Raw genomic sequence first — 26,222 nt, forward strand, 5'->3', positions numbered from 1 at the left:
GAAATTACCTTCGCTTATGACAGATGAGTAAGGGGTGTTACGGTAGTTTCCTAAGAGGAGACCAGGAGACCAGACTCCAAACCAAAAGAGATTTAATTAGCAATTTAGGAAGTACTTTTACTGATTATGATTTTATTTTAGATGAAAAAATAATTAAAAATAAAAATTAGAGGAAATGTTTTACTTTGTCCAAAGTCGTCTCTCTCTCTCCAAAAAAAGTTGTGTGGGTGAATCCACCGTTCAAAGAGCGTGACGATGAAGAAAGAGAAGAAGCCGACCCGTCGTTCAAATCTCTGTCATCATCGTTCGTTCCTCAACATTAACCCCAACCCTGCGTCGTTTAGGGTTTTACCTTCTTCTTTTCGATTTCTTCATTCCTCGATTCGATTCGATTCGATTTCGCGACATGTCTCTTCCTGATTCTCTCGCTTCGTCTTCTTCTCCTCCTGTGACCCGCGAAGAGACCGGGTATCATCGCTTTGAACACGCTCAAGATAATGGTTTTGATCATCGTGATCGACCACCATGGAATCGTTCCGAGTACGATTACCGCCATGGGAGCATTGTTGCATCTGAGAACGTCAGGGATGGTTCGACTTCTTCTGAAGACCCTTGGTCTTGCGTTGTCGTCGTTGCTACCTTCTGTATCTTCGGTGAGATTCGAGTTTTCAATCTGTGTTTCGTTTATGTTTTGGTGAATGTTTTGTTTTATTATAGTTGTGTTTGTCATTGAATTTGAATTCAGTGTCGATGACTTTGATTCTGGGGCTTTACGGCACCACGACCGTATGGTTGGGACCAAACGCTTCGTTCCTTATCAAGCCAACTTCAGTGTTCGTCCAAAATGTTATTGTATGTTTCTCTGCTCTCATGCATTAGGATCCTACCATTGTCGTCGAACTTTCCTGATATCGTGTTTCTTTCTCAAGGTGGAAGAATTAGGGAATAAGGGATCAGGTTTGGTGCTGTATGGATTGAACCAAGCCCCACAGCTTGATGTTCCGGCTAAATGGTCTGAACTTCACTATCTAGCCGTGCCAAATGATTCTTACAAGGTCATATTCAGCTCTCTCTCTGCTCTTTACCTCTGCTATCTTGAAATGGCTATGCAACGGGTACTGATACCTTTTTGTTTTGCTACTCTTTTCAGTATTGGATACAGTATTTGAACAAGGGGTCACGCTTAAAAGTTTCATACAATGTTGAATCTGTGGGTTCTTCCCTCTACCTTGTCATAGCCCAAGGTATGCTAGATACGATTCCTTTTTTACTGGTAGTTACCTCAGTAAGTTAGATGGATGCTCTTATATTCTTTTTGTTGGTTACTTTAAGTTAGCGTCACAATAGTTTATTGGCGAAATCTTGAGTTTGGTGATGTTTTGGGATCCATTAAGAGTACAAGACAATTACCACGGGAATGGTCACGTTGGTTGCTTTATTCTCTCTTTAATGATAATATGATGTAGAAGATGTAGCAGAAGAATTTCCTGCATCAAACAAATTTAAAATACGACATAATGGCTGTTTTTGCCATCTATTAATGATTTGTCTACCTCCAGTTAGGCTTCTACTTTGAAATCATTCTTATTGCATTGGCTACTGTAGTTTGTGCATTGGTGCATTGGCTACTGTAGTGTTTGTTCCTTCCCCTGAATTGATATTGAGATTTCGTGTTGTATTCTGGTCTTTAATGGCTGTCAATAAGAAGTAGTTGTTTAGTAATTCAGCTTTTTATGCATTCATAATCGAAGGTGTGGATGGGCTCTCTGAGTGGGTACAAGACCCTACACGTCCAGACACCACATTGTCATGGCATATAATCTCTGGTAAGCAATCAAGACTTTTAACATGATAGGTTTTAATTCGTAATATTCATGAGCTTACTCACACTCTACCTATTTTATTTTTGACAGATAGTGGTTACATTGACCAGGACATAACTAAGTCGTCGAGCTATTACGTTGCAGTAGGCAACGTATACCTGAATGAAGTGAAGGTAAAAAGCTGAAGCATCTTATGATGATACATGTTAAATGTTAAATTTTTAGGATAAATTTTTGAAACAAGAGCCTCAATTGTTAGTTTTACTGCAGTATTTTGCCACTTTTTAATCCGGAGTAGCTCTGTTTTTGTCATAATATTCTCACACAATGTCTATATTCAGGCGACGATTGACATTCAAGTCGAGGGGATATTGTATGATACTACAAATGCTTATTACAATTGCTCTTTCCCTAACGACAAGTGCACTTTAGGTGTTCCATTATTTGGAACTAATGCTGCGGTACTAACATCACCAGGTCCAAAGCTGGTATGTGGCCCAATTCTTGTCTTTCTATTTCACTCTTCCTTACGAACGAGTTCATAGAGCAATACAAAATAGTTCACATTGTTATGTATATTCCAGTAGAAATCTTACGAACCAGTCTGAATTCAACTCTCTTCTTGTTGTTCAGAACAATTCTAAGAATGAGTTCTGCGCAAAACTCTCATATGAACCAAGGTGGATTGCATACATGGTTTGCATGGGTAATGCTCTTTTTGTTAAACTTTTGAGTCATAGCAACCGATGTTTTCATTAAGACTTCTTTATAAATTTTGCTTTTCTCCTGGGGATTTTTTTTAATTACAGGTGTAGTGACAGCACTCTTGTTAATTGTCTCGAGTCTTTTCAATAAACGACAACCAGACTCCGAAGACGAAGCTGTTGATGAAAATGATGATGTAGCTCCTCTAGTTCCGGGCAAAGACGACGATAACTCGAGCTGGTGCTCGTCCTACAGTTCTATCTTGACAAGTACAGAGGAACTGGAAGGCGCACATGGTGAAGGCCACAGTAGTACAAGATATCTCTGTGCGATTTGCTATGATGCGCCTAGAGACTGTTTCTTCCTCTCTTGTGGTCACTGCGTTGCTTGCTTCCAGTGCGGGACACGGTAATAAATAACTCATTCCTTCCATTTTTTTTTTGGATAAAACATGACTTCGTTTAAACAATATTAGGATATGATCTTTTGTTTGGCTTTGAAATCGGACTGGGTTAACATTAGTGATGACTTTTAACAAATTGGATGTACAAATACGCAGGATAGCTGAAACATCAGGTTTTTGCCCTGTATGTCGTAGGAAGATCAGGAAGGTAAAGAAGATCTTCAATGTCTAACAAAGAGAATGAATAACACACCAAGTTGCTTGCTGTTGTTGGTTTCCTCGCATTACCGTATCTGTTGTATAGATGTAAAGACAAGTGTGGGATGGAGAAAAGCCATAAGAGTGCTTGTTTCTGTGTATGATGTATGTATGTATGGATTCCGGAGTTTTTCTCGGCTTGGTTGTACTTGTAACCATATATCATCGAACCCGGTTCATCCGAAATTATATTTTTTCCGATTCCATAACTTCAGCGTCATTTCTTGTTTATAGTTAATGATGATGATGGACCGAATGGGTAACAAACAACATACAGTATATATAGATGCGAATTTTGACCCAAAGAAAGAAAAAAACAAACACTCATGATGCTCTCTTTCTCATATGAGAAAATTAATTACTCCAAAATTTTGATAGGTAATCAGTCCTTTCAAAAATATATATACTAATTTTCTTAACAAAAAAAAATGAAAAACATTTCCATTTTTATATATCGGATTATCTATATATTTCCTAAAAACACAGTATAAATAATGTAAAAATATTTGTTTTCCGATATTTATCATCATAATATAAACAGCTAGGGTTTCCTGAGGAAGGAGGAGGGCACATCGCAATAATGGGGAGATTATTTCACAATCCCACGTACAGCCCCTTTGCTAAACCACCTCCACCATTTCGTACCTGTTTTCAATTTAGAAAAGAGATAAGAATTGATCCTACTCCCTGTTTTTGTCGCAGTGTTGTTAAGAAGGTTATCATTTTCTATTTGTCATCTCTGCATACCTTTTGCAACTGAAGATTCCGTGTCTTGGTTTATTGATTGATTCTTACGAGTTTTTTATATAAATATAGCAGGAGGAATATATATCGTCTGACCTTTCTAAATCATCTTCAAGGTATCACCAATTCATTTTTTTTTTTATCGAGTAAATAGTAATAGGTCTGTTTTAGCTTATATATGGGATCAATTGTTGTTGTTGTTGTTGTTGTTGTTCATACGTGTTAGTTTTTTTTTTTTTTTTTTTTCACCTGAATCAGCTTAGCTAAGCAGCTTCAATCAAGTTCCAAGATGCGATTCCTCCACAAGCACAAAGCTTTTCACAAGAAGATGATCGTGAAGAATCGCAAAGCCACCACCACCTAAGAAGGCTCTTTAATTTCTCCCAATGTTGTCACTTAAAAACTCTTTTTAGTTTCTCTATCCCATCTTTGTTTTTTTTGTAAACTCTAGACTACAAATCGACAAGAAATATGCAAATCAGTTTGATGTTTGATGAATTCACTACCTTTATGGAACAATCTCTTCCCATATACAGATCCCTTTTTTAATTGTTAATCTATGGAACTTAACTCTAAACAATTTGTTCAATGAAATACTCAAACCTGATCCGAAGTTTTAAAATACCGAATAGGTTTAGTATTTATTAAAATCGGATACCCGAACTCGATCGGGTATTATCCGATATCCGAACAGATATCCGAATCCGGATATATATCCTACTATATTAATTGGGAAGTACAAATATGAAACTAACCTTAAAATGTGTAAAATATTACATTAAATTGCCATTAAAAAATTTTAATTAAGCTTAATTAATTAATTTAAATAAATATAATTAACTAAAAAAACAAAAAACACTCACAGATCAAATATAAAAGAATCTAGAAAAAATATATTTTATTACTCTAATAAATTATGAACGAAATTACTAAATATTTTTTTAAAAAAATATATAAACCAATCAGAATTTTAAAAACTAAGATTTTATATCCAAATATACAATATAATTATTTTTAATAACTAAATTTCAAAAATTTTGTTAAGATTTCAAATTATGATTCTCCTATCATCTTTATTTTATTTTATTTACAAATTATTTGGAATTTTCATATAATACTTATGATTAATAAAGTGCAAATTTTTTTCTGCATATGTTGTGATTTGAATTTTTAAAAACGAAATATATTAATCAATCTATGAAAAATGTATGTTTTAATTTCCACATTGGCGGGTTGGTAAAACTAAATTTATATAGATGATAAATTAATAATTTTTATTTTCCCACAATTATAATATTAAAGTTACTACTTTATATTTCATAAAATAATGAAGCAAATACAACAAACAAACAATATAAAACTGTAATACTATACGTCAAAAATAAGATACTATAATATTCCAAAATACTTACTATTCAAATAGATTAATAGATTTACAGAACAATTAAAAATAAATATTATTTCAAACAAAATAACTTTTTTAAAATAATAACAATAACTTTTATTATTATATTATAGTTTTTTAAAAAGTGTTGATCCGTGCTTAAAGCACGGGTATCTCCTAGTATAAATATTACTCTTAAACCAGTGCAACATAATCACTAGTGAGACTTAAACCCAACACCTAAAGCATTTAGTGAGTGCATTGTAACCATTTTGCCACTTTAATATTTTTGATTAATACTAAAATCTCAAGTATTTATATATTACTAAGTGCAACTTTTTTTTGGAATTTTAGATATGAGAGATTTTACTTATTATATTTTTTATTGCATTTTTTTATTTTACACTCATAAATTCTGGATACCAAAATATTATTTTTATATATTAAAAAATATATAAAATAAAAAATACAAAACAAAAGAGGTCATTTTCAACAACAAAAATGTGTTTGCCATAGTTTTTCTTCACTTTAATATCGGAGTCGGAGAGATTTGAATTCAGATTTATTTGGAACTCGAATTGAATTCAAGTATTTTGTTAAGTTTAAGATGTAAATATTCAAAACCAAACTCAAATCTAAAATATATTTTGGGTAATCGGATACCCGAACCCAATGGGTGTTTATCCGAACTTAACCAAAATACTAGAAATACTCGAATTGCTCTAGGACCCCTTCACCGAAATACCCGAAAATCCGAAAATCCAAAATATCCGACCCCAATCCGAACGGGTACCCAAACGCCTTGAACAATCTGTTTTCATATGGACTTCCCACTATCATTTGGCAACATCGAAATTACACCAATTTTGTAATCTTGAAAAGTCTCGTCACACAAACCTTCTTGTAAATATAGAAGTAAATGAAATGATGTAGACAAATTTACAAACAAATTCATGAACTTATTATATAAACAAACTTACCAAGCACATCCCAAAGAGTTTCACAAACTTATATATTCGCCTTGACAGATGATTAGGATTGAAAGATGAGAAAACAATGCAAATATCAAGACCGGCGGCTCCCTGTAGCAAACGAGTTTTGCATTGAACAAAATAACCAAGCTCCTCTTGTGTCCTGGAGGCAAAATTGATTTGAAAGCTAAGTAACAAATTAGCTTAAAACATGCTAAAAGAATACCTTTCTGACATTTACCTTAGCTTGTAAGATAACTTCTCACTTATGATGGAGACAAAGAGATTTAGCATTGCCATTTCCCTAAGTTCTTTGACTTTTCCAAGACCAATTGGAAAGTAGACCTACAAAACAATGTATTCACAAGCATAAAACACAATAATTATTTGAACCAATTGGAAAGTAGCCAAGTATCTAATTAGTACCTTTGCTAGAGAATTAGTTACAAACCTATTCTCCACCTTGACATCAACTCTACGTTTGGCAAGATGAACTAATCTTCCTCTCTCTCTCTCTCTCAAATTCTCGGGGAGTGGAGATATTTTCAGACTATGAAAACCGTTAGAGATACTCATCGATTCGCTTTTTAGAATATCACCAAAAAATATACCCTTGATGAATATCTGCCAAGAAGCCACTCAATCAAAGTAATCAAAGAAATGCTATTCGATAATGAAAAATAAAATGTCACATGCAAATACCTGAGTACGCAAATCAGGAATGAAGTTTGCAAGATCGTCAAAAGAAATTGATTTCAGCACTTCCAACATGTTTCTATTTGAGTGGCTACTTTGTGAAACGATTTGCATGAGAAGCCGTTCAGAATGGCCCAAAAGACCATTGTTTTGTAGTTCTCTACTCATGCTCTCTTTAATAACCTGAAATATAAAAAAATTAGATTTTCAACAACTTCATGCAAAAGGGGTACAACTTCAAACAAAATTTATGGAAATTTCTACAACATAATTTACCTCAAAAAGTTTAACTGATGGGAGAAAATACATGAACTTCTCAAAGTTTTCTGAAATGTATAGGCCAAGTTTTTCATAGTAGCCAATAACTCTCAACTGTATTTTGGTATCACAAAGTGATAATGAAGTCCCAAGGCCAGCAGATTTTCCCTGCGTACAAATAAATACAATTTCAATAGTGAATCTAGAAGATTCAAAAGCATATCTCACAAGGTTAAATGTACTAATCTGAAATATGATTTCCCTTATTGCATCGTCTAAAAGATTTAGAAACATTTTCACCATAAGATGATTCTTGACATCCTCACTTTCATCGTTCAGATATACGCTAAAGAACGCATGCGTCAAACCTACATGCCCAAAGATTACCTTGTCCAATAATAGTAAGTCAAGTAAAACAAAATAAAATTAAAAACAATATACCACATGAAAATCTGTTGTAAACATGTTCGGTTGGAGATGTATGAGCCTTGAGTTGTTCAAGACGGAATATATTAATTTGCTTATGTGATTCAAATTCTGCAACATAGTAAAGAATGAAATTACAAAATGAAGTTTGTGTATCTCTTATAAACAAATTAAAGTGGCAATTAAACTTAAACCTGAGTCAATGGCACACTAATCTCTCTTTCCATGGAGTAGATGTTCATAGGAGGTGCAATAAATATTTGTGAAAACCTGCAAATGAGACGGATAAATGGAAAACAAATAGCACAATATCCAAAAAAAAATACTTGATTCACAATTCCACACTAGTGATCATTGAATCAATTAACAATTATTCTCTGATTGCAAATACTTGATATATAAGTATACATTCGTATTTTGCTTTATTTTACACGGTTTACTACAGAGTGACATGTGTCAAGTGGTGAATGGTAAAGACACATAATTTACATTGTTCCCAACCGCACTATATCTTTCTTTCCGATTGGGACACTCTCTGGCCTCACCGGGTAAACAAATCACGACCCCCTTCGGCCTCTCTTCTTCCACCACCGTGCTCTCTCTCGCATCGCCTTCTGCTTTCTGCTCCTCCCTCCGGCCATTTGTCTCTTCTGCGAGCAAGTTCGTTTCTCTCTTCTCTATCCCTCCATCTTTGTTTTTTTTGTTCATCATCACGATCTACTACTAATGTTCGTTGCACTGATCTATCAATTCCGATTACAAAATTCGCCTGACATGGTTGATAATTTTTCTAGATCGTCTTTCGAGGAATTTGCGTGCTAGGTTTTCTACGCCTTCTTCCTCCCCTAATTCCAGATCTGTAAGTTACCCTGGGCACCGTAGCGGTTTCTGTTTGATTATCTTTTGATATGATCCTCGTTTTCACTTGACTCTTTTCAATTTCTGCAATTCGTCTAATTAGATTCTATTATCGTTGAATCAATCGCTCGTCTCGCTCTGTAGGCAGTCTATTTGTTTTCGATTGAACAACCTAGGGTTTATACGTTTGATTCCGTAACTAGTACCTCTCTAGTCGATGTAAAATTCGTAGAATCTTTCCTAATATTGATATTTCGCCAAAACTGATGCCAGAGTCTTAGATCTCTATGGGTTATGTATGCGATCAGTCATGGCCTTAGGTATGGCTAAGTCATGTTAACACTAATTCATGTTTTTATGCTTATGACAGCTAAAGGTAGAAGCAGCTGAATCCGGGAACCATGATGTCCTTTGAAATGAATGACCGAAAAAGTAAGTCTACATTGTGATTTCTGTAAATAGGTCGTGCTATTGGAAGGGATACCTGTTACTTAGTTACGCTTACTTATTCGTGCTATTGGAAGATGTACATGTTACTTAGTTATACTTAATCATTAGTGCTATCGGAAGGGATACCTGTTACTTAGTTATCCTTATCACGGGAATGAGTGAGTTGATCACTGAATGTCCTGTTCTTGTTTGGGGAATCCAATTGTTTTCAGTATATCTTATCATCAGGGTGCAAAGTTATTCCTACTGAACTTGGTTATACTTTATGTGATTTGAAACAGAAATCGGGTTAGGGCTTACAGGATTTGGAGTATTTTTCTCGTTTTTGGGAGTAGTCTTTGTCTTTGATAAGGGATTACTTGCCATGGGAAACGTAAGTACCTCATATATCTTTGTTTTCTAATGCTTTGACCCACTATTCTTGCAAAGTACAAAACTAAGAGTGAGATAGCTTGTTTCTTTTCATGTTTTCTCAGATTCTTTTCATATCGGGTGTTAGTCTAACCATTGGCTTCAAGTCTACCATGCAGTTTTTCATGAAACGTCAAAATTATAAGGTCTAGTTGCTTTTGCCATCTTTCTGTATCTTGTCAATATCTCTGGATCCGTCTCAGATATATCTTTACATATTTATCCTTATACGCATGTTCATTTGGCTTTTACATATTCTCCACTCAGGGAACTATTTCTTTTGGCGTCGGTTTCTTTTTTGTTGTCATTGGGTGGCCAATCCTGGGAATGATGTTGGAGACCTATGGCTTTTTCGTACTCTTCAGGTCTTTTTGCTATTTTTCTTCTTCTTTACTGATACAGCTTGTGGGAATGTAAACAGATACTAAAAGCGTTTTGTATTTCAGTGGCTTCTGGCCAACCTTGGCAGTTTTTGCTCAGAAGATACCAGTTCTCGGTTGGATCATTCAGCAACCATATATTAGAACGGTATGTCTCCAATTCAAAATTCACTAATAATTGTCTTTGCATGAGACTCGTAGACTTCCACTACCACATGCCGTTACTCAATGTTATCAATAACAATTTATCCATGTGAACTGCTCAAAACCTGGTGAGATAGATGTATTACTCCGATCCACATACAGAAACAGAACTCATGTGATTCCCAGTTTGGCTATCCAAATTACAATGGATCATTCTCTCATTGTGTCTGATGATCTTGAGTTTCTAGGCCTAGTGTTTTGTCAGTCTTGAGTTTCTAGGCCTAGTGTTTTGTCAGTTTGCCTTAACTTTATTATTAACTCTGTTGCATATTCTGCCAGTTGTTGGCTAATGCGATCGATTGACTGGTTTTTGTTTATGCAATGTGTAGTTCTTTGACAAGTACCGTGGCAAGCGTGTGCCGGTTTAGTATCCTAGCCCGGGTAGAGAGACGATTCACTACTGAGCAGCTAGATGCAGCTGAACAGGCGATTAAAAGTTTTTGGAAGAAGAAGTTGGTGGTGTGGTTGTCTGACTTCTGTAGAAAACTATAAAAACCATAGGAGAAAGAAATTAGGATGGAGCAGAACGTACAATTTGAAGCTGTGTGTCTATGTACTTAAGAGAAAACTCAGTGACTTTAATGCTCTTGATGGGGTTTGTAAACGTTTTTTGGTTCCCTTTTTTTTAATTTGACAAACCGTTTGGCCAAATCTGATTTTGGCAATACGTCGTCGCTTGGTTTTGGCATACATATAAAATTGATTAGCGGTTCCGGTTCCGGTTCAATGTGTAATTCTAATGTGGTTCGGTTTATGATGAGATTTGGAAGATGCGGAGTTTTTATGTACCGTTGCGTTAATCGATGTGTTGTTAAATCGTTTACAGACGTGGCACATGCTTAGTGGTCATACACTCTCATTTCATTTGTTTTCCCCCGAAAAGAAAAAGAGAAGCTTCCATCTTGTAACTAGCCGTTGGGGCTGAAATTGAATCATCATCATCATCATCCTCATTGCCTTTTTGTTCTTTTACCCTAATTTATCCTCTTTATCCCCAACTAACTTTTCTCGAATTTTGTTATCTGACTGGTACAGATCTCCGGTGAAGTAAAAAAAAAACACTGGAGGGAGATGAAGTCATCGAGAATGAAGTTTGCAAAGAAACTGAAATCGTTTAAAGCCGGCGAGTATCTGAATCAGGATCGGATTCTTCAGGTGCTTTCTGCTGCAGAAGATGGGATCTCTGAGTTTCTTCCGAAAATATCTAACCCCATTCCTCAGATAACAGCCGCCGGTTCTATCTGGAGAACCCCTCAGCAGAAGCCTGGAGATCAAATCGCAAACGTAAAGGAGGAACTTGTGGAAAACGAGAGAGAAGAAGCTTTGAGAAGTGTCGTCGGCGACAAGGAAAACGTACGGCCTCCGGTAAACCAGATTCCGAGAGTTCCGTGTGATGGGAAAGAGAGCAAATCGGAAGTTTCTAACGGATCTGATAAAGCTATTGGATCTGGATTTAGAAGACCTGATTTGAATTCGAGCACACTTTTCGATCCGAAGCTGTTAGAAGCGTTTGAATTAGCATCAGTGTGCTTTAAGAAGATAGACGATTTCTCCAGAGTCGATGATGAAGACAACCATATCCTCTTTCCCGATGAAGAGGAAATCGAAAAAGACGAAAATACCCTTCCTCCGGTGATCGGCGTCGAAGAAGACGGCGATGCCGTTATCGATCCTTTGTTGGAATTCGAGGAACGGTGTCCTCCGGGAGGAGAGGAATCAGTTGTTTTCTACACGACGAGTCTCCGGGGAATCAGAAAAACGTTCGACGACTGCAACATGATCCGATTTCTGCTGGATAGTTTTAAGGTTAAGTACTACGAGAGAGATGTGTCGATGCATAGAGAGTATAGGGAAGAGCTCCGAAGAGTCTCAGCGGCGGAGGAAACAGAGGTTCTGCCTCCGGTTCTGTTCGTTAAAGGAAGATGCATCGGAGGAGCTCAGAGAGTATTGGGTCTGCACGAGCAAGGTAAGTTTAAGGTTCTGTTTGAGGGAGTTCCAATGGCTGGAGATGAACGTTGCCGTCGATGCGATGGGTTTAGGTTTTTGATGTGTGGTGGATGCAGAGGTAGTCGCCGGATTATTAACGGTGATGGATCAAGGATTCAGTGTTTGATATGTAATGAGAATGGTTTGGTTGTGTGCGTTGCTTGCTGCTCTTAAGACCAATTTGATTTTTTCGTGTTGTATATATATTACTCAAATTCGTTTATTATTATTATTTTTCCAAAGTGCTGTAACGATTTCTTTATACGGAAAATAAATATGGTTGTTTCGTTATGGTCATTCGTTATCTACCATATGGTTTGTTTCCACACAAAGATTTCGAATTATAGACACGAATTGCACATATAGCATTTTGTTAGTGTTTATAAAACTATAGGATGTTTATAACAAACCGGTTTTAGTAGCAGCATGTCTTAAACCTCCATGAAAGATTGTTATCCTTAATTACAAAGCTACAATTATTTGAGAATCGAACTTCCTATTTGACTAAATAATCGATCATCCACTTATCATCACTAATTCTATGAATAGCAGCTAAGTTACTTGAATAAATTTTGGACTTTTATACGTGAATGTTACACTAACAGTCAAAGTAGTCAAGAAGACGACCAAGTTGGAAGGGTTTTGGGCCGCCGGGGTCGACTGATTTGAGTGGAAAAATCTACTGATTGCAAACGAGAGGCGGGCCTTCCTTTTCAACCACAGCCGCCTATTTACTTTTATCATCACAAACTGCTTGCTAAAAGGATTTTAATTTCTTTCTTTTTCGAGTATCAACTATCAAGTGTATCGCAATCGCATTACAAAACGATTGGCTATGGATAGATTATGATAAAGAAAAATCAAAATATGTTTTTAAGAAGAAAAAAAAGATGCTTTCCATAATCAATGATTTTTAAAAGCGTGCAATTCGTTTCTGCAAAACCTTTTTTTTCCTTTTTATCTTTGTCTTTTATGGAAACAATTAATGCGGACTAGAGCGACAGTCGTGGATTCTACGAGGTCCAGTTACATTTCTTGGTGTCAGAAGATATTTTTTGTTTCCAAAATTTTACATACAAATTCATTGTGGAAAACGTTTAAAAACTTTGTTACTTTTTGGTTGTTACTTTGTTTCTATTTGGTTGTTACTTGTACTTTTATAAAACTTTGTTACTATTGGTCAGCATTTTCGCTGATTTTAACCATGCATTTTACGTAACACTTTGATAAAAAAAAAATCAAGTTTGAGAAGACTCTCAATTTGTATTCAACTTGACATTTCAAGTGATTTATGTTAAATTTACAAATACTATGTTATTCAATTATGAATTTTAAAAAGTCTATTAAAATCTACTGTTATTGAACCGATGATTTAAAAATCTATTTTAAAATTCACTATTATTGAACTGATGATTTAAAAATTTACTTTAAAATCTATTGTTATTTAAAACAATTTATAGATTTGGATTTTAATGAGTTTTTGATATTCTGGAGGATTTGAGAAGATTTATTTAGGGGCTGTTATTGGATATGTGATTTTTAAATGCATATAGAATTGTAAATTTTAAAAATCAAAATACATGGATTTAGAAATAACATGTTTTATCTTTTAATTTGAAACCTTCTATTTTACACTTTCAAATCCATTCAAATACATTTAAAACATAATGTGGATTTTGAAATCTAAAAGCAAAATACATATGCTTTAGATCGTAGATCTTTTCTCTTTTCTCTTAGATCGTGGGTCAGTAGTTGCATAGGTAGGAATGGTCAAGTGAAAGTTGAGAAGAGTCACTGGTGATTTGTTTTAATACTTTTCACAAATAATCTTATTTTCTTAAATTTCTGATGAAATATGAGAAAATATTATATTTATTTAGATTTTTTTGAACTTATGTGCGATGTGCCATTAAATTTACATCAAGTTTTCTGGATTATTGTTAATTGGAATATTATTTTCTTCTAATTGTTTATTTTATAATCTGTGCAATCATATCCGTACTTCATTTTCTTCCATCTTTAATGAGTAAACTGGTTAGATAGAAGATATAACAAAAAAAAAATTCATTATCATTGATTTCTTTTAAGTTTTTTACAAAAAAAAAAAAATTCAAACCGCAATCGCCCGCAAACGCAAACGCTTGCGGGAAGCAGCTTTTGGAATTCAGTGGTTTGGAGCGATTGGGAGCGATTAGGAGCGATTGGGAGCGTTTTGTATGATTGGTTCCAATCGCTAGCAACCGCTACCAGCCGCAAACGCAGTGTTTGCGGGAGGTAGCGGGAGAACCAGTCAACTAAGTGTATTCAACTTGACATTTTAAGTGATGTTTAAAAGTTACAAATCCTATGTTATTCAATCATGAATTTTAAAAAGTTTCCTGAAATCCACTGTTATTGAACCGATGATTTAAAAATCTACTTTAAAATCTACTGTTATTCAAAACAGTTTGTGGATTTGAATTTTAATAAGTTTTAAGGATTCTAGAAGATTTGAGAGGATTTGTCTAGTTAAAAATACAGAAATCCAAATCTCATGGTTTTATGTGGGATTTGAAAAAATTTTAGCATAAATCATATCAACTTCCCTAAAATCTATCAAAATTCCAAATTTCCTAAATCTCATCAAATCCTCCAAAATCATTGTTTCAATACTCCTCTTAAATAATAACTAGGGATTTTAATAAATATATGTAAATCATAGAACCAATAACACATAATTTTGATAAGTATTTTAAAAATCAATGATTGAATAACATATGATTTTTGTTTGAATTCCAAATCCATTAGAACCAATAATCCCTCTTATTTAAAATATAAAAATCCAAATCTCATGGTTTTAGGTGAGATTTGAAAGAATTTTACAATAAATCATATCAACTTCTTTAAAATCATCAAAATCATTTAAAATCTCACAAAAACTCAAATCACTTAAAATATTATATTGAATACACGCTAGCTAAAAGCTTAAAATGCAGTCCACTAAACATGTGTGGTTAACCCGATAATCGAAATCGTGTGTTTTTAATCTACACCGTCCGAAATCGTGTGTATAACTTAATCTACACAGTTCCCAATGAAAAATTCAATATTTATTATTATAAATTAAAAAATAAAAGAAGAAAAAAAAAACATCTATTTTTATTTTTTAATTAAGGGACACACCGCCACAAACTCTCACTATAAAGCCGATCTAATAAGATAGACGAGGACCGGCCATAAATCGCCTCACCACCAAATCACAAATCTTTCTTCTTCCATTTTCTTCTCCACACAAAAAAAATAAATTCAATTCAATCTCCTCCGATAATGGAAGGAACCGGCGTTGTTGCGGTGTACGGTAACGGTGCTATAACGGAGGCTAAGAAATCCCCTTTCTCCGTCAAGGTCGGTCTTGCTCAGATGCTCCGTGGTGGTGTTATCATGGATGTCGTCAACGCCGAGCAAGCTCGTATCGCAGAGGAAGCTGGTGCTTGCGCCGTCATGGCTTTGGAGCGTGTTCCCGCCGACATCCGTGCTCAAGGAGGCGTTGCTCGGATGAGCGATCCTCAGATGATTAAAGATATCAAACAAGCCGTTACGATTCCGGTCATGGCTAAAGCTAGGATTGGTCATTTCGTTGAAGCTCAGATCCTTGAAGCTATTGGAATCGATTACATCGATGAGAGCGAGGTTTTGACTCTCGCCGACGAAGACCATCACATCAACAAACATAATTTCCGGATCCCTTTCGTTTGCGGTTGTAGGAATCTCGGCGAGGCTTTGAGGAGGATCCGTGAAGGTGCGGCTATGATTAGGACCAAAGGTGAGGCTGGTACTGGTAACATTATTGAAGCTGTGAGGCATGTTAGGTCTGTTATGGGTGATATTAGGGTTTTGAGGAACATGGATGATGATGAGGTTTTCACCTTCGCTAAGAAATTAGCTGCTCCTTACGATCTCGTGATGCAGACCAAACAGCTTGGTCGTCTTCCCGTTGTTCAGTTTGCCGCCGGTGGTGTCGCTACTCCGGCTGATGCTGCTCTCATGATGCAGCTTGGATGTGATGGTGTCTTTGTTGGTTCTGGTATCTTCAAGAGTGGTGACCCAGCGCGTCGTGCACGTGCCATTGTTCAGGCTGTGACTCATTACAGTGACCCTGAGATGCTTGTGGAGGTCAGCTGTGGTCTTGGAGAAGCTATGGTTGGCATCAATCTCAATGATGAGAAGGTTGAGAGGTTCGCTAATCGCTCCGAGTGATTAGAGAGAATGAAACAAAAACAAAAAAAAGGTAAAATTTCAGACGAAATGGTTTGAGACCATTTTGCAGTAATCTCTTTGAAAAGAAGAAGATGATGATATTTGTTGTTGGTAGTTTGTATCCTTTGTGTGTTCCCTTATTTCTTTGGTAGTGTTTTGTTATTGTAATCCATTTGCAAGAACAAGTTTGTCAGTTATAATAATGTACTACTCACTCTCTTGATCAGTTCATTTTTGAAAATGATTGTATTCTTCCATCCATATTTTGAGCTTGTTGTTTTAATTAGGTGTGGATGGTAGTATTAGATTTCAGACAGCTTATTAGTATCAGGTTGGTAAAAAAGGATGGAACTTAATTGATTTGGTAATGAGATTACAATGTCATTGTACTGAGCTCTGCAACTGTTTCAGTATTGTATTCGAGCTCCAAGAACTGCTGTCATTCACATAGCATTTAGTTCTTATATCAATATGTGGTGTGAGACATAGCTATAAAGCCTATCATCAGAGGAAGTAATCTGATTTAGGTTGTCTTCGTTGTTAGAGAGTAAGAATCATCGATTTCATGATTTGTGCATTATAATGATTCATGGGTTCGTTGCATTCTAAATTGGTGTTTGAGGAATGTTATGTTAATGTGGTTGGTAAAAGAGAGGTAGACAGTCCATGTGAATCTTCTTCTAGCGTTGAGTGTCCATTGGTCTCTTCTAACTATGGAATTTCAGATCTCACGGTAATTAGCATACGGAATCCATGGAGCTCTTGACTTCAAGACTGAGTTCTTGAAAGTTTTACTTTTACAAAACACCATGATTTATCTATATTCGAGTATATCCCTTCACTTAGCCACTAGGCTCTTTTTTGGCTTTGGTTTCGAAACTGAACAAACCGGGTCCTAATCTCCAAAAGTGCTTTTCAACTTGTGAGAAGTCCTTGTTGCAATTTTATGCACGCCACTCGCATTTTGTCCGGAAAGAGAAGACTCCGATAAAAATTTCATTATTCCCAAATAGGCCCATATCGGCCCATTCTTATTCCCAAATGGCTTATTTAATCAATCCATTAACTAACGGGACTTATCTAATACAATATCAATTATGAGGGACCATAGTATAATTTCTTTATTTATCCAAACGACGCCGTGTGAAGTATTTACCAGTCTCTTTTAGGAAAGACCTCGAAAATGGAAATCAGTTCAATTTGTTCATAGCAGAAATAAAACGAATCTCCCCATTCGGAAAAACCCTATAGAAGAAGAAGAAGAAGAAGAGACATGCGTATTGGTTGAAGCTCTGGGAACTAGTGTATAATTAATATCGATTGTGTTGAAACCGGTGATGGTTGGAATCATGGCTTCGTCGTATTCAAGAGAAAGGCTTGAAGGTCTCGCGAGTTCCGCCAAATCAGCCACGGAATTGCCTCCGAAGCTGCAACGCTTACGCAATTTGCGCCGGGATTTGCAAAAGGACGAATCCGTTTTTCCCATCGAGTTGCTTCCTCACCTTTTCGATCTTCTCTCCGATCAATTCGGTGCTGTTCGCAAGTTTGTCGCCGAGTAAGCTCCGTTATTGTAATCTGTAACCCTTTTCCCCTTATTAGTTTTATTATTCTTGTTCTGGTGATTTCATTTCTGGAGTTTCTCAAATATTTCGAATTTGTTTGTAAAATACAAAAAAAAACATAAATGAATTTCCAGATTTTTTTTTGTATATGAAATTGTTGATTCTTCTTGATCTTTGTGTTGATTCTCTAGTTTTTTGTAAGTACCGTCTCTGTTTATAATCAATTACACGGCCACCCTAATGACGACGCATAGTTTCTTGCCTTCGTATATTTACTTGTTGTTGTTAATCCTTTCGAGGTTTAGAGTCTGTCTTATTCTCGTTAGCTTGCTGAAAGATTCCTTTGCGACTAGTATAATCTAGGACGTGTCCCTCTCTTGAACTAGGGAATTTACATTAACTCTCTGAACCGCTGATGCTATTTTCAAATGCAGGATACTTGGTGAAATTGGATTGAAATATGTTGAATTATTACCCGAAATAGTTCCCCTTTTAATTAAGTCTCTCGAAGACGAGACACCAGCTGTGGCGAGGCAGGTCATTGCTTGTGGAGCTGATTTATTCCGTTCCACCCTCGAAAGAGTGGCAGTTCAGGTTGTTTTCTTGTTTTTCTAGGTTCTAGTATATGTGACCTCTTCGTTCTGCATTTGGTATGTTAAATCCCGTCTTATTGCTATTTGGCTTCCAGGGTTTGCATTCTAGTGAGTTGAATGATTTTCTTGAATCTTCGTGGACATGGATGATTAAGGTTAAGGATGAAATATGCTCAGTGGCTTTCAAGGTGGGAATTAATGCTTTCTCTTATTCCTCCATGGGTTGCCTTTCTTATCTGATTGTATTATTTTTCTTTTCTTGTGACTTGTATATTAGCAAGGAAACAGTGGTGTTAAATTATGCGCCATGAAATTTGTGGAAGCGCTTATTCTTTTGTATACACCTCATGAAGGTAAACTTTTTTGAATTTATCCGCTCAGTTACTTGAAACTATAAATTTGTTGTTTGGTTCGTAGCTTATTAGACACTAGTTGCTTATACAATCTAGTTACCTGTCCTGAAGGAAGTGAAGCAGATTTTAATATAACTATCCTTCGTGGGGGGCATCCTGTTTTGAATATCGGAGACTTGTCGATTGAGGCCAGCCAGAAATTGGGTTTACTGCTTGATCAGCTTAGGCACCCTGCAGCTAAATCTCTAAATAGCTCGACGATTATTGTTCTCATTAATAGGTGAGTTGTTTTTAAGTGCATCAATATACGCAAATTAGTTTGGTATTTTTCAACCTGTTTGTACCTGCAAAATTATCTATGACTTCATGAAAACTCAACTTTCTATGTTTCTTTCTGTTACTTTCTTTTTGGCCCATTATGTGTAGAAAATCTTTAATCTGAACATGAATTTAAAACCTTAGATTTGACTTTTGACTGAAGAGCATCCAACCTAGGATGATGTCCATGTGATTAGAACGGGGTTAATGTAAAAACATGCTTTGGTCCTCACACACAGTAACCAGTATTTATGGGGAGACTGTCTTTGGTAATCTGTCGGTATCTTCCATCATGAATTGTGTAGATGGGGATCCAGGATGTCATGTAAACTTGTCTTATGGTTCATGATTCCCTCTTCATTTTAATTCTGTTTCTTATACAGTCTTTCATCAGTTGCAAAGAAACGTCCTGCATATTGTGGACGTATTCTACCTGTTCTACTTAGCTTGGATCCCCTAAGCTTTCTCAAAGGAGTGCATGCTGCAGCAGCAAATCTTGCCTTGAAGACTGTATTTCTCTCCTACTTGAAATGTACACATCCCGCTGCTGCACCGGTATTATTTTGTTTTAATTTAACTCCAAGGATTTAGTTCACTGTTATTTTCTATCTATTGTTGATTATTTTCGTCATGCTGAGCTGGTATACATCGTCACTGCAACCAAGCGACCATTGTCCCATGCTTTGTAATTTATCTTCCCAAAAATTTGCTGTAGATTGTTAGTTTATGTACTCGGATATAGTGAATTAAGTGTATTATGCTAATCTGTCTTACTTGCTATCCTGTCATTATTAATCAACTAATAGTGGTATAACATTCTTATAACTACGGCATTGATTTTCATAGTAAACTCGCAACTATTTAGATCTGTATGCTGTCATTTTCTCTAGTGGAAGGATCGGTTGATCGGTGCTCTTAAAGAGATAGAAGGTGGAGGTCGGGCAGGCAAAGCTAAAGATCTTTTTTACAAGACTAACGGAAGCATTCAAGACAAAGACAGTGCAGAGGATACCAAGGTAGTTTGTTCCTCTTTCAATTCATAATTTCATCTATATGTTTATCATTGTGTGTGCATGTGTCTCTCCGGTTATCTTATCTATATTGGATGCAGACATTAAATTATTAAAATTCGAGAACTATTAATTACAGGTATCAGTGGAAGCGAATCACCTATGTGCTAGTTCTGATGTTGCGGAAAGTAACTTTGGTAGGAAAAGATCTGGATCAGAATACAATATTGATCTAAATGGAGATGCTTTGAATGGAAAACGTGCAAGAATAACACCTTCTGTGTCAGAAGAATCTACTGACGGATTAAATGGTAATGATGGTGGCTCTCTACCTCGGGTTGCTTCTACCTCAACTGGACCGAGTAATAGCAGAGGAGTGAGTGATAGTGAACCTGTTCAGCAACTAGTTAATATGTTTGGAATCTTGGTTGCTCAGGGTGAAAAAGCAATTGGATCTTTGGAGGTTCTTATTAAAAATATTTGTCCGGATCTGCTTACTGATGTTGTGATGGCTAATATGCATAATATTCCACCAAATAGTTCTTCTTATGCTGATAGCAGCAATGAGTTGGTGATGAATATGTGTATAGTTGATAGTGATGCACAAATCAAATATCCCCCATCATTTGTAGCGGATGTCCTTTCACTGTCAACTGCATTCCCACCAATTGCTGCCCTGATAAATCCTCGCATACCGAAAACGGAAAATGTATGGGTGCTTTTTGCTCGATTACGTATTTCTCTGTTATATTTATTGCGTCATTTATGCTCCTTGTTTTTCCTTCTTGTCTTTAAGATTGTATTGTACACTAAAATCTCACCAATAACAGGAAGATGAAGAAGTCTTTTCTGTTCATGTGGACCAGCAGATGTTTTCAGCTGAAGATGCAGTTCTTGCAACTGGCTTATTACCATCTTCTGATGCCTCGTTTCCAGAAAATGAAGAGGACAGTACTGTGTTTCCACCAGACGTGCATTATAAAGGGAATACAGAAAGTGGAATACCTGGATTGGACTCTTCTGCTCAACTTGATTTATCAGGATCCCGTGTTACTTCTGTATTGAATGCTATGAATGTGGAGGCTGCAACCAAGAATCAAAATGCGAGTGGAAAACTTCTTGTCGATGTAATTCCTTCAATGTCTGTGGATAAGTCTGATGAATTTAGTCCAAAGGCGGCTGCCACAGGTTCTACCAGCTTGGTTTTGTCAACTGCAACTTCAGTTGCTTCTGCGCCTCAGTTTGTCCTGCCTAAGATATCAGCACCTGTTGTCGACCTTTCTGATGAAGAGAAAGACAGTTTGCAGAAGCTGGTTTTTTTGCGCATTGTTGAAGCATATAAACAAATATCAGTGTCTGGTGGTTCACAACTCCGCTTTTCTCTTCTTGCTCATTTGGGAGTTGAGGTCAATTTCTAATCTGTATTTTTTAACATAACGGTCTCTGCATGATTCTTGCCTCACTTGCCTCTACTCTAAGAGCCTGGTTTGTGGTAGAAAGAGGATATGTCTAGTGCTTACTGATTGTCATGTTTGATTTCGATGGCTGTTTATACCCTCCTGTTTTATACCTATTAAATACATCCTAGTTGGCAAGATGATTGTTTGAGTATATTCTATCTCTCAGTAATTAATCGTCATATTTTCCTTTTTTTCTCTCTCTCTTTTTTTTTTTTGCAGTTTCCTTCAGAGTTAGACCCTTGGAAAATACTACAGGAGCATGTTCTGTCGGATTATTTGAATCATGAGGTGAGAATTTGTTTTCGTGACTTCATTGTTGGACATTTGGATTGGTCAATCCTGTGTATTCGTGAACATGCTTACTGTGCTTTGATAGCATTAAAAAGCCTAATTCTGGCGGTGAAATCCTTTTGCTAGAGATAGTGATGTTAGATTCTTCTGATATTCTCTTTCTATCCTGGTATATGTTCTAATCTAGATGGGCTCTTGTACTGGCTCGACTATAGAATTTCTTAGTCTTCTGTTGGATGGCTTTGTTAATTGATTCAAAAGTTATTTATCTGACTACCTTTTCTTTTGTTTTCAGGGACATGAGCTGACCGTGCGGGTTCTTTACAGACTATACGGGGAAGCAGAAGCAGAACAAGATTTCTTCTCGTCAACTACTGCTGCGTCTGCATATGAAAGTTTCTTGCTGACTGTGGTAAGCGTTCATTTTGTTTGCATCTTAGTCAACTTTTTGCTAGGGAATTTTCTCAGAAAACAGTTTTACCTTTTAGGCCGAAACGCTTAGAGATTCTTTTCCACCGTCTGACAAATCCTTAAGTAAATTGCTTGGAGATTCTCCACATCTGCCCAAATCAGTTCTGAAGTTGTTGGAATCATTTTGCTGTCCTGGAAGTGGTGAACAAGTTGAAAAGGATTTACAGAATGGAGACCGTGTTACTCAAGGTCTCAGTACTGTTTGGAGCCTTATTTTAATGAGACCTGGAATCCGAAGTGATTGCCTGAAGATTGCGTTGCAGGTTCCTTCTATCTGACCGCTTGAATTCCCTTTTATTTGGTTCAGCTTTAATTATCCTCTTTCACATTTCAATGCATTTTTTAATTTTGTGCTTGTGTTTCTTTCTCCTTCCTTTTTTTGACCTTCTCTTTTCATTTTCTCTTATCAGCATTTTGACAGTTTCATATTGTTAAGGCTGTAATATTCTTAATTTTTTTTATGGGGCTCTCACTAAATATTCATCTTTTTTTCTTGTAAAAGAGTTCTGTTCATCACTTGGAAGAGATTCGCATGAAAGCAATCCGCCTGGTATGTTTCTGCTAAACCTGTGATTCAATGTTTTCAGCTGCTGATGTGTTAGCACTTCAATAATTGTGGGTCATTTTTACAGGTTGCAAACAAGCTCTATTCTTTATCATTCATTACACAACAGATTGAAGAATTTGCAAAGGATAGGCTGTTTTCCGTCGTAAGTTGCATTTCTTCAGAGAGAGGAGATGCTGAAACACGTATTGATGATTATAATAAGGTGCTCGCTTGTACCAAAATAATTTATTGTTCGAGTTGTTTATGCATTTATATTTTCTTTATGTACTAATGAACACTGCATAAAAAAATATTTGACCATAAGTTTTTTTCTCTCTTTTAGAAGGATCTTGATCTGAAAAGTTCACCAAATAAACCACAACCCGTTATTAGTGGCATGGATACGCCCTCCGAAGGAACATCATCAACTTCAATTACTGAAGCTCAACGCTGCCTGTCACTCTATTTTGCTCTCTGTACAAAGGTCTTGTAAAATTTTACCATTCTTGGACTAATGACTAAGCTAGCTTTTTAAGTTTGTGGCAAAATTTGGCAAAATTTGATTTCTATGTGTCTTTGGTATGCAGAAGCACTCCCTTTTTGTTCATGTGTTCAGCATTTACAAGAATGCATTAGATCCTGTTAAGCAGGTAAGACTGGAGCCCAGTGTAAAGAAGTTCTATAATATCAGTGAATTTTCTTCTCCGGTATTTATTCTCACTTTTTGTTTTGTGTAGGCTATTCATCTTCAAATCCCAATACTAGTTCGTACTATGGGCTCATCCTCTGAGCTTCTTAAAATTATAGCAGACCCACCAAGTGGGAGTGAGAACCTTCTAATGCAGGTTATCATTGTTCTTGACTTTCTTTTATACTGTAAACAGATTAAAAAGCTTCATATAGTTGTGTATACAACTATTTCCTTATTGTTCCTCTTTGATGACAGGTTCTTCAAACCCTCACTGAGGGGCCCACGCCGTCTTCAGAATTGATACTTACTATAAGAAAGTTGTTTGATACAAGAATAAAGGTAAAGACAATGAAATGTTCATTGATAACTCTTTAATAGCAAAACTGTAAGCTTTATTCTTCTCTAATTTTTCTTTGGTTCTGAACTTTTGATGGGACTACAGGATGTAGAAATTCTTTTCCCAATTTTGCCGTTCCTGCCAAGAGACGATGTAAATCTTCTTTCCTACCTTTTATCCCTTCTATTGACGCATTGGGTTATAGTTGTCATATATTTCTAAACTTGTAACTTGTCTCTCGATCAGGTTCTACGCATTTTTCCACATATGGTGAATCTTCCCATGGAGAAATTCCAAGTTGCACTTTCTCGTGTGCTTCAGGTATCAGATTCATTTCTTACGTATGGCTTTTGAGTAAAGTTTGATCTGCTCACTCTGGAATTTGGTTCTTAGGGATCATCTCAGTCTGGCCCAGCGCTTTCTCCATCTGAAGTTTTAATTGCTATCCATAGCATTGACCCAGCAAGAGATGGAATACCTCTTAAACAGGTATATCTCGACCATTTACTTATTAACATACAGCAAACAAAGAATATAAGCTTTGATGAACAATTAGGAAATCTCTGCCAGCTCTGTTTTACCATCAACACCGAGGTTACTTCCCTAAATCGTATGTCTTGATTAATGTTCTTATCAGGTCACAGATGCATGCAATACCTGTTTTGCACAGAGGCAGACATTCACTCAACAGGTTTTAGCCGGCGTTCTGAATCAACTGGTATATAACAGTCTCTATCTTACCGAGTTTTTCTCTCTCGTTCTGGACATTTATTTTTATTGGCAAACTTTTGGCTGCAGGTCCAGCAAATTCCACTGCCAATGTTATTCATGCGTACAGTTTTACAAGCTATCGGTGCTTTTCCAGCTCTGGTAACAAACTTATCACTTCTCTTTTTGCAATCCCAATTTTATTTTCACTGAATAATCTCTTTAACATGATATTGTAATAGTCGGACTTCATCTTGGAGATCCTTTCTCGTCTCGTTAGCAAACAGGTCAGTAATGTTCTTGAAATGTTATACTTCCATTCTTATGATTGACTGTGTGTTGAAAATAAAACTGTGGTTCTCTCTAATATGTATGCCTCAGATATGGAAATATCCGAAACTGTGGGTGGGGTTTTTGAAATGTGCACAGACAACACAGCCTCAGTCATACAAGGTCTTACTACAGGTGCGATTATAATAAATTTATTCCACAATGGTTAAATTACCTATACTAGTCGTTGTTAAAACTGTGTGATCCTTGTCTTGGCTTTTCACTGAAATTCCTTTTGTTCAGCTTCCTCCACCTCAACTGGGAAATGCATTGACTAAAATCCCAGCATTAAGAGCTCCACTAACCGCACATGCCAGCCAGCCAGAGTTTCAGTCTTCACTTCCAAGGTGACCTTTCCTCTTTCAAGCTTCCAGGAATTCATTTCTGAATAATCTGAGTCAGAAGCTATTTGAAATCCATTTGCCGCTGAGCACATTGATATGAAACTATTTTGTTGGTAGGTCTACATTGGCTGTTCTTGGACTTGTCCCTGATTCTCAAGGAACACAAACCAGCCATGTGCAAGCGAATGAGACACAAACGAGTCAGGAACAGCAGCAGCAGCAAGCAAGCGAGTCACAGCAAACGAGCCAGTCTGAGCAAGTTTCTGTACCATTGAGTCCCTCCAAAACAGATCACCAGGAACCCAGTCAGGTAATAGGCGTTCAGTCTCAAAGCAGTCCCGGAGGTACGGGGGTGTCTGAAATGAGTCAGTCTCAGAACAGTCCCATAGATACGGTACGGTCTGAAATGAGCCAGTCTCAGAACAGTCCCATAGGTACGGGCCGGTCTGAAATGAGTCAGTCACAAAGCAGTCCAGTTGGGACTGGGCAGTCTGAAATGGGTCAGAGCCCTCAAGTGTCGGACTCGAGTGCTCCAGTAGGACCAGCACCAACGAGTCATACTCGAACATCAGACTCTCGAGCGTCAAGCCAGACACAGCGAGATGATGATGAAAAGATAGACGACACAGCAACCTCGGAGAAGGAGGTGACAAAAAGTGAGAAATCAAAGGACTCTTCAGAAGAAGAAGAAGAAGAAGAAGAAGAGTAATGTGAATCATTCTGTGACAGAGATCTTAATTGGGATAATCTTGACATGAGAGAGAAGAAGAGATTCTTAGAAAATTCAGGTTGCTTCTACTTCTCTCTCTCTCTCTCTCTCTCTCTCTCTGTGTCGGAGAAGAAAAGTGATTGATTGAAAGCGTAGATGAAGCGTAGACACAATTTTTATATTTATTTTACGAAAATGAATTTTGTAAATTAGAATTAGAGATTTCTATGTAGATCGTGTCATTAGCGATTGTATTGTTTTTTTTTTTTTTAACCCTTCAATTGCATTAATTAAGAGCGAACAAA

The 26,222-nt window shown here is 36.5% G+C and overlaps 5 protein-coding genes across 8 annotated transcripts; all 5 read left to right on the top strand.

The window, feature by feature from the left end:
* Positions 1 to 113: 113 nt before the first annotated feature.
* On the top strand, positions 114 to 3,398 carry LOC104768319 (E3 ubiquitin-protein ligase APD2). The gene is made up of 10 exons (XM_010492262.3): positions 114 to 653; positions 746 to 852; positions 930 to 1,055; positions 1,151 to 1,244; positions 1,752 to 1,826; positions 1,914 to 1,996; positions 2,165 to 2,311; positions 2,457 to 2,529; positions 2,633 to 2,936; positions 3,088 to 3,398. Exons 1-10 carry the CDS (start codon positions 407 to 409, stop codon positions 3,161 to 3,163), a joined length of 1,332 nt encoding a protein of 443 aa, XP_010490564.1. The 5' UTR covers positions 114 to 406; the 3' UTR covers positions 3,164 to 3,398.
* A 4,611-nt stretch (positions 3,399 to 8,009) lies between these two features.
* On the top strand, positions 8,010 to 10,622 carry LOC104768320 (vesicle transport protein GOT1). The gene is made up of 8 exons (XM_010492263.3): positions 8,010 to 8,328; positions 8,463 to 8,527; positions 8,897 to 8,958; positions 9,258 to 9,349; positions 9,453 to 9,533; positions 9,655 to 9,752; positions 9,834 to 9,915; positions 10,301 to 10,622. The coding sequence occupies exons 3-8, from the start codon at positions 8,928 to 8,930 to the stop codon at positions 10,337 to 10,339; spliced, it is 423 nt and encodes a 140-aa protein (XP_010490565.1). The 5' UTR covers positions 8,010 to 8,328; positions 8,463 to 8,527; positions 8,897 to 8,927; the 3' UTR covers positions 10,340 to 10,622.
* Positions 10,623 to 10,821: 199 nt separating this feature from the next.
* Positions 10,822 to 12,254, top strand: LOC104768321 (uncharacterized). The gene has a single exon (XM_010492266.3). The coding sequence runs from the start codon at positions 11,043 to 11,045 to the stop codon at positions 12,129 to 12,131; it is 1,089 nt and encodes a 362-aa protein (XP_010490568.1). The 5' UTR covers positions 10,822 to 11,042; the 3' UTR covers positions 12,132 to 12,254.
* A 2,793-nt stretch (positions 12,255 to 15,047) lies between these two features.
* Positions 15,048 to 16,434, top strand: LOC104768322 (pyridoxal 5'-phosphate synthase subunit PDX1.3). Its single transcript, XM_010492267.3, has one exon. The coding sequence runs from the start codon at positions 15,264 to 15,266 to the stop codon at positions 16,191 to 16,193; it is 930 nt and encodes a 309-aa protein (XP_010490569.1). The 5' UTR covers positions 15,048 to 15,263; the 3' UTR covers positions 16,194 to 16,434.
* Positions 16,435 to 17,372: 938 nt separating this feature from the next.
* LOC104768323 (uncharacterized) lies at positions 17,373 to 26,222 on the top strand. Of its 4 annotated transcripts, none has more exons than XM_087506017.1 (27): positions 17,373 to 17,748; positions 18,190 to 18,349; positions 18,444 to 18,536; positions 18,626 to 18,701; positions 18,813 to 18,981; positions 19,403 to 19,574; positions 19,910 to 20,035; positions 20,169 to 20,738; positions 20,860 to 21,435; positions 21,709 to 21,777; positions 22,076 to 22,192; positions 22,269 to 22,514; positions 22,754 to 22,801; positions 22,884 to 23,021; positions 23,142 to 23,282; positions 23,386 to 23,448; positions 23,536 to 23,643; positions 23,745 to 23,828; positions 23,932 to 23,979; positions 24,073 to 24,147; positions 24,220 to 24,315; positions 24,464 to 24,544; positions 24,625 to 24,696; positions 24,777 to 24,821; positions 24,916 to 24,999; positions 25,108 to 25,211; positions 25,326 to 26,222. In XM_087506017.1, the coding sequence occupies exons 1-27, from the start codon at positions 17,531 to 17,533 to the stop codon at positions 25,915 to 25,917; spliced, it is 4,371 nt and encodes a 1,456-aa protein (XP_087362143.1). In that variant the 5' UTR covers positions 17,373 to 17,530; the 3' UTR covers positions 25,918 to 26,222. The 4 variants fall into 4 exon arrangements, with proteins under 4 accessions (XP_087362143.1, XP_087362141.1, XP_087362142.1 ...); XM_087506015.1 differs by having other exon boundaries at positions 17,379 to 17,748; positions 18,798 to 18,981; XM_087506016.1 differs by having other exon boundaries at positions 17,379 to 17,748; positions 18,798 to 18,981; positions 23,145 to 23,282.

The sequence above is a fragment of the Camelina sativa genome, chromosome 20 (assembly GCF_030686135.1).
Source record: "Camelina sativa cultivar CO46 ecotype springtype chromosome 20, ASM3068613v1".
In the NCBI taxonomy this organism is placed as follows: domain Eukaryota; kingdom Viridiplantae; phylum Streptophyta; class Magnoliopsida; order Brassicales; family Brassicaceae; genus Camelina; species Camelina sativa.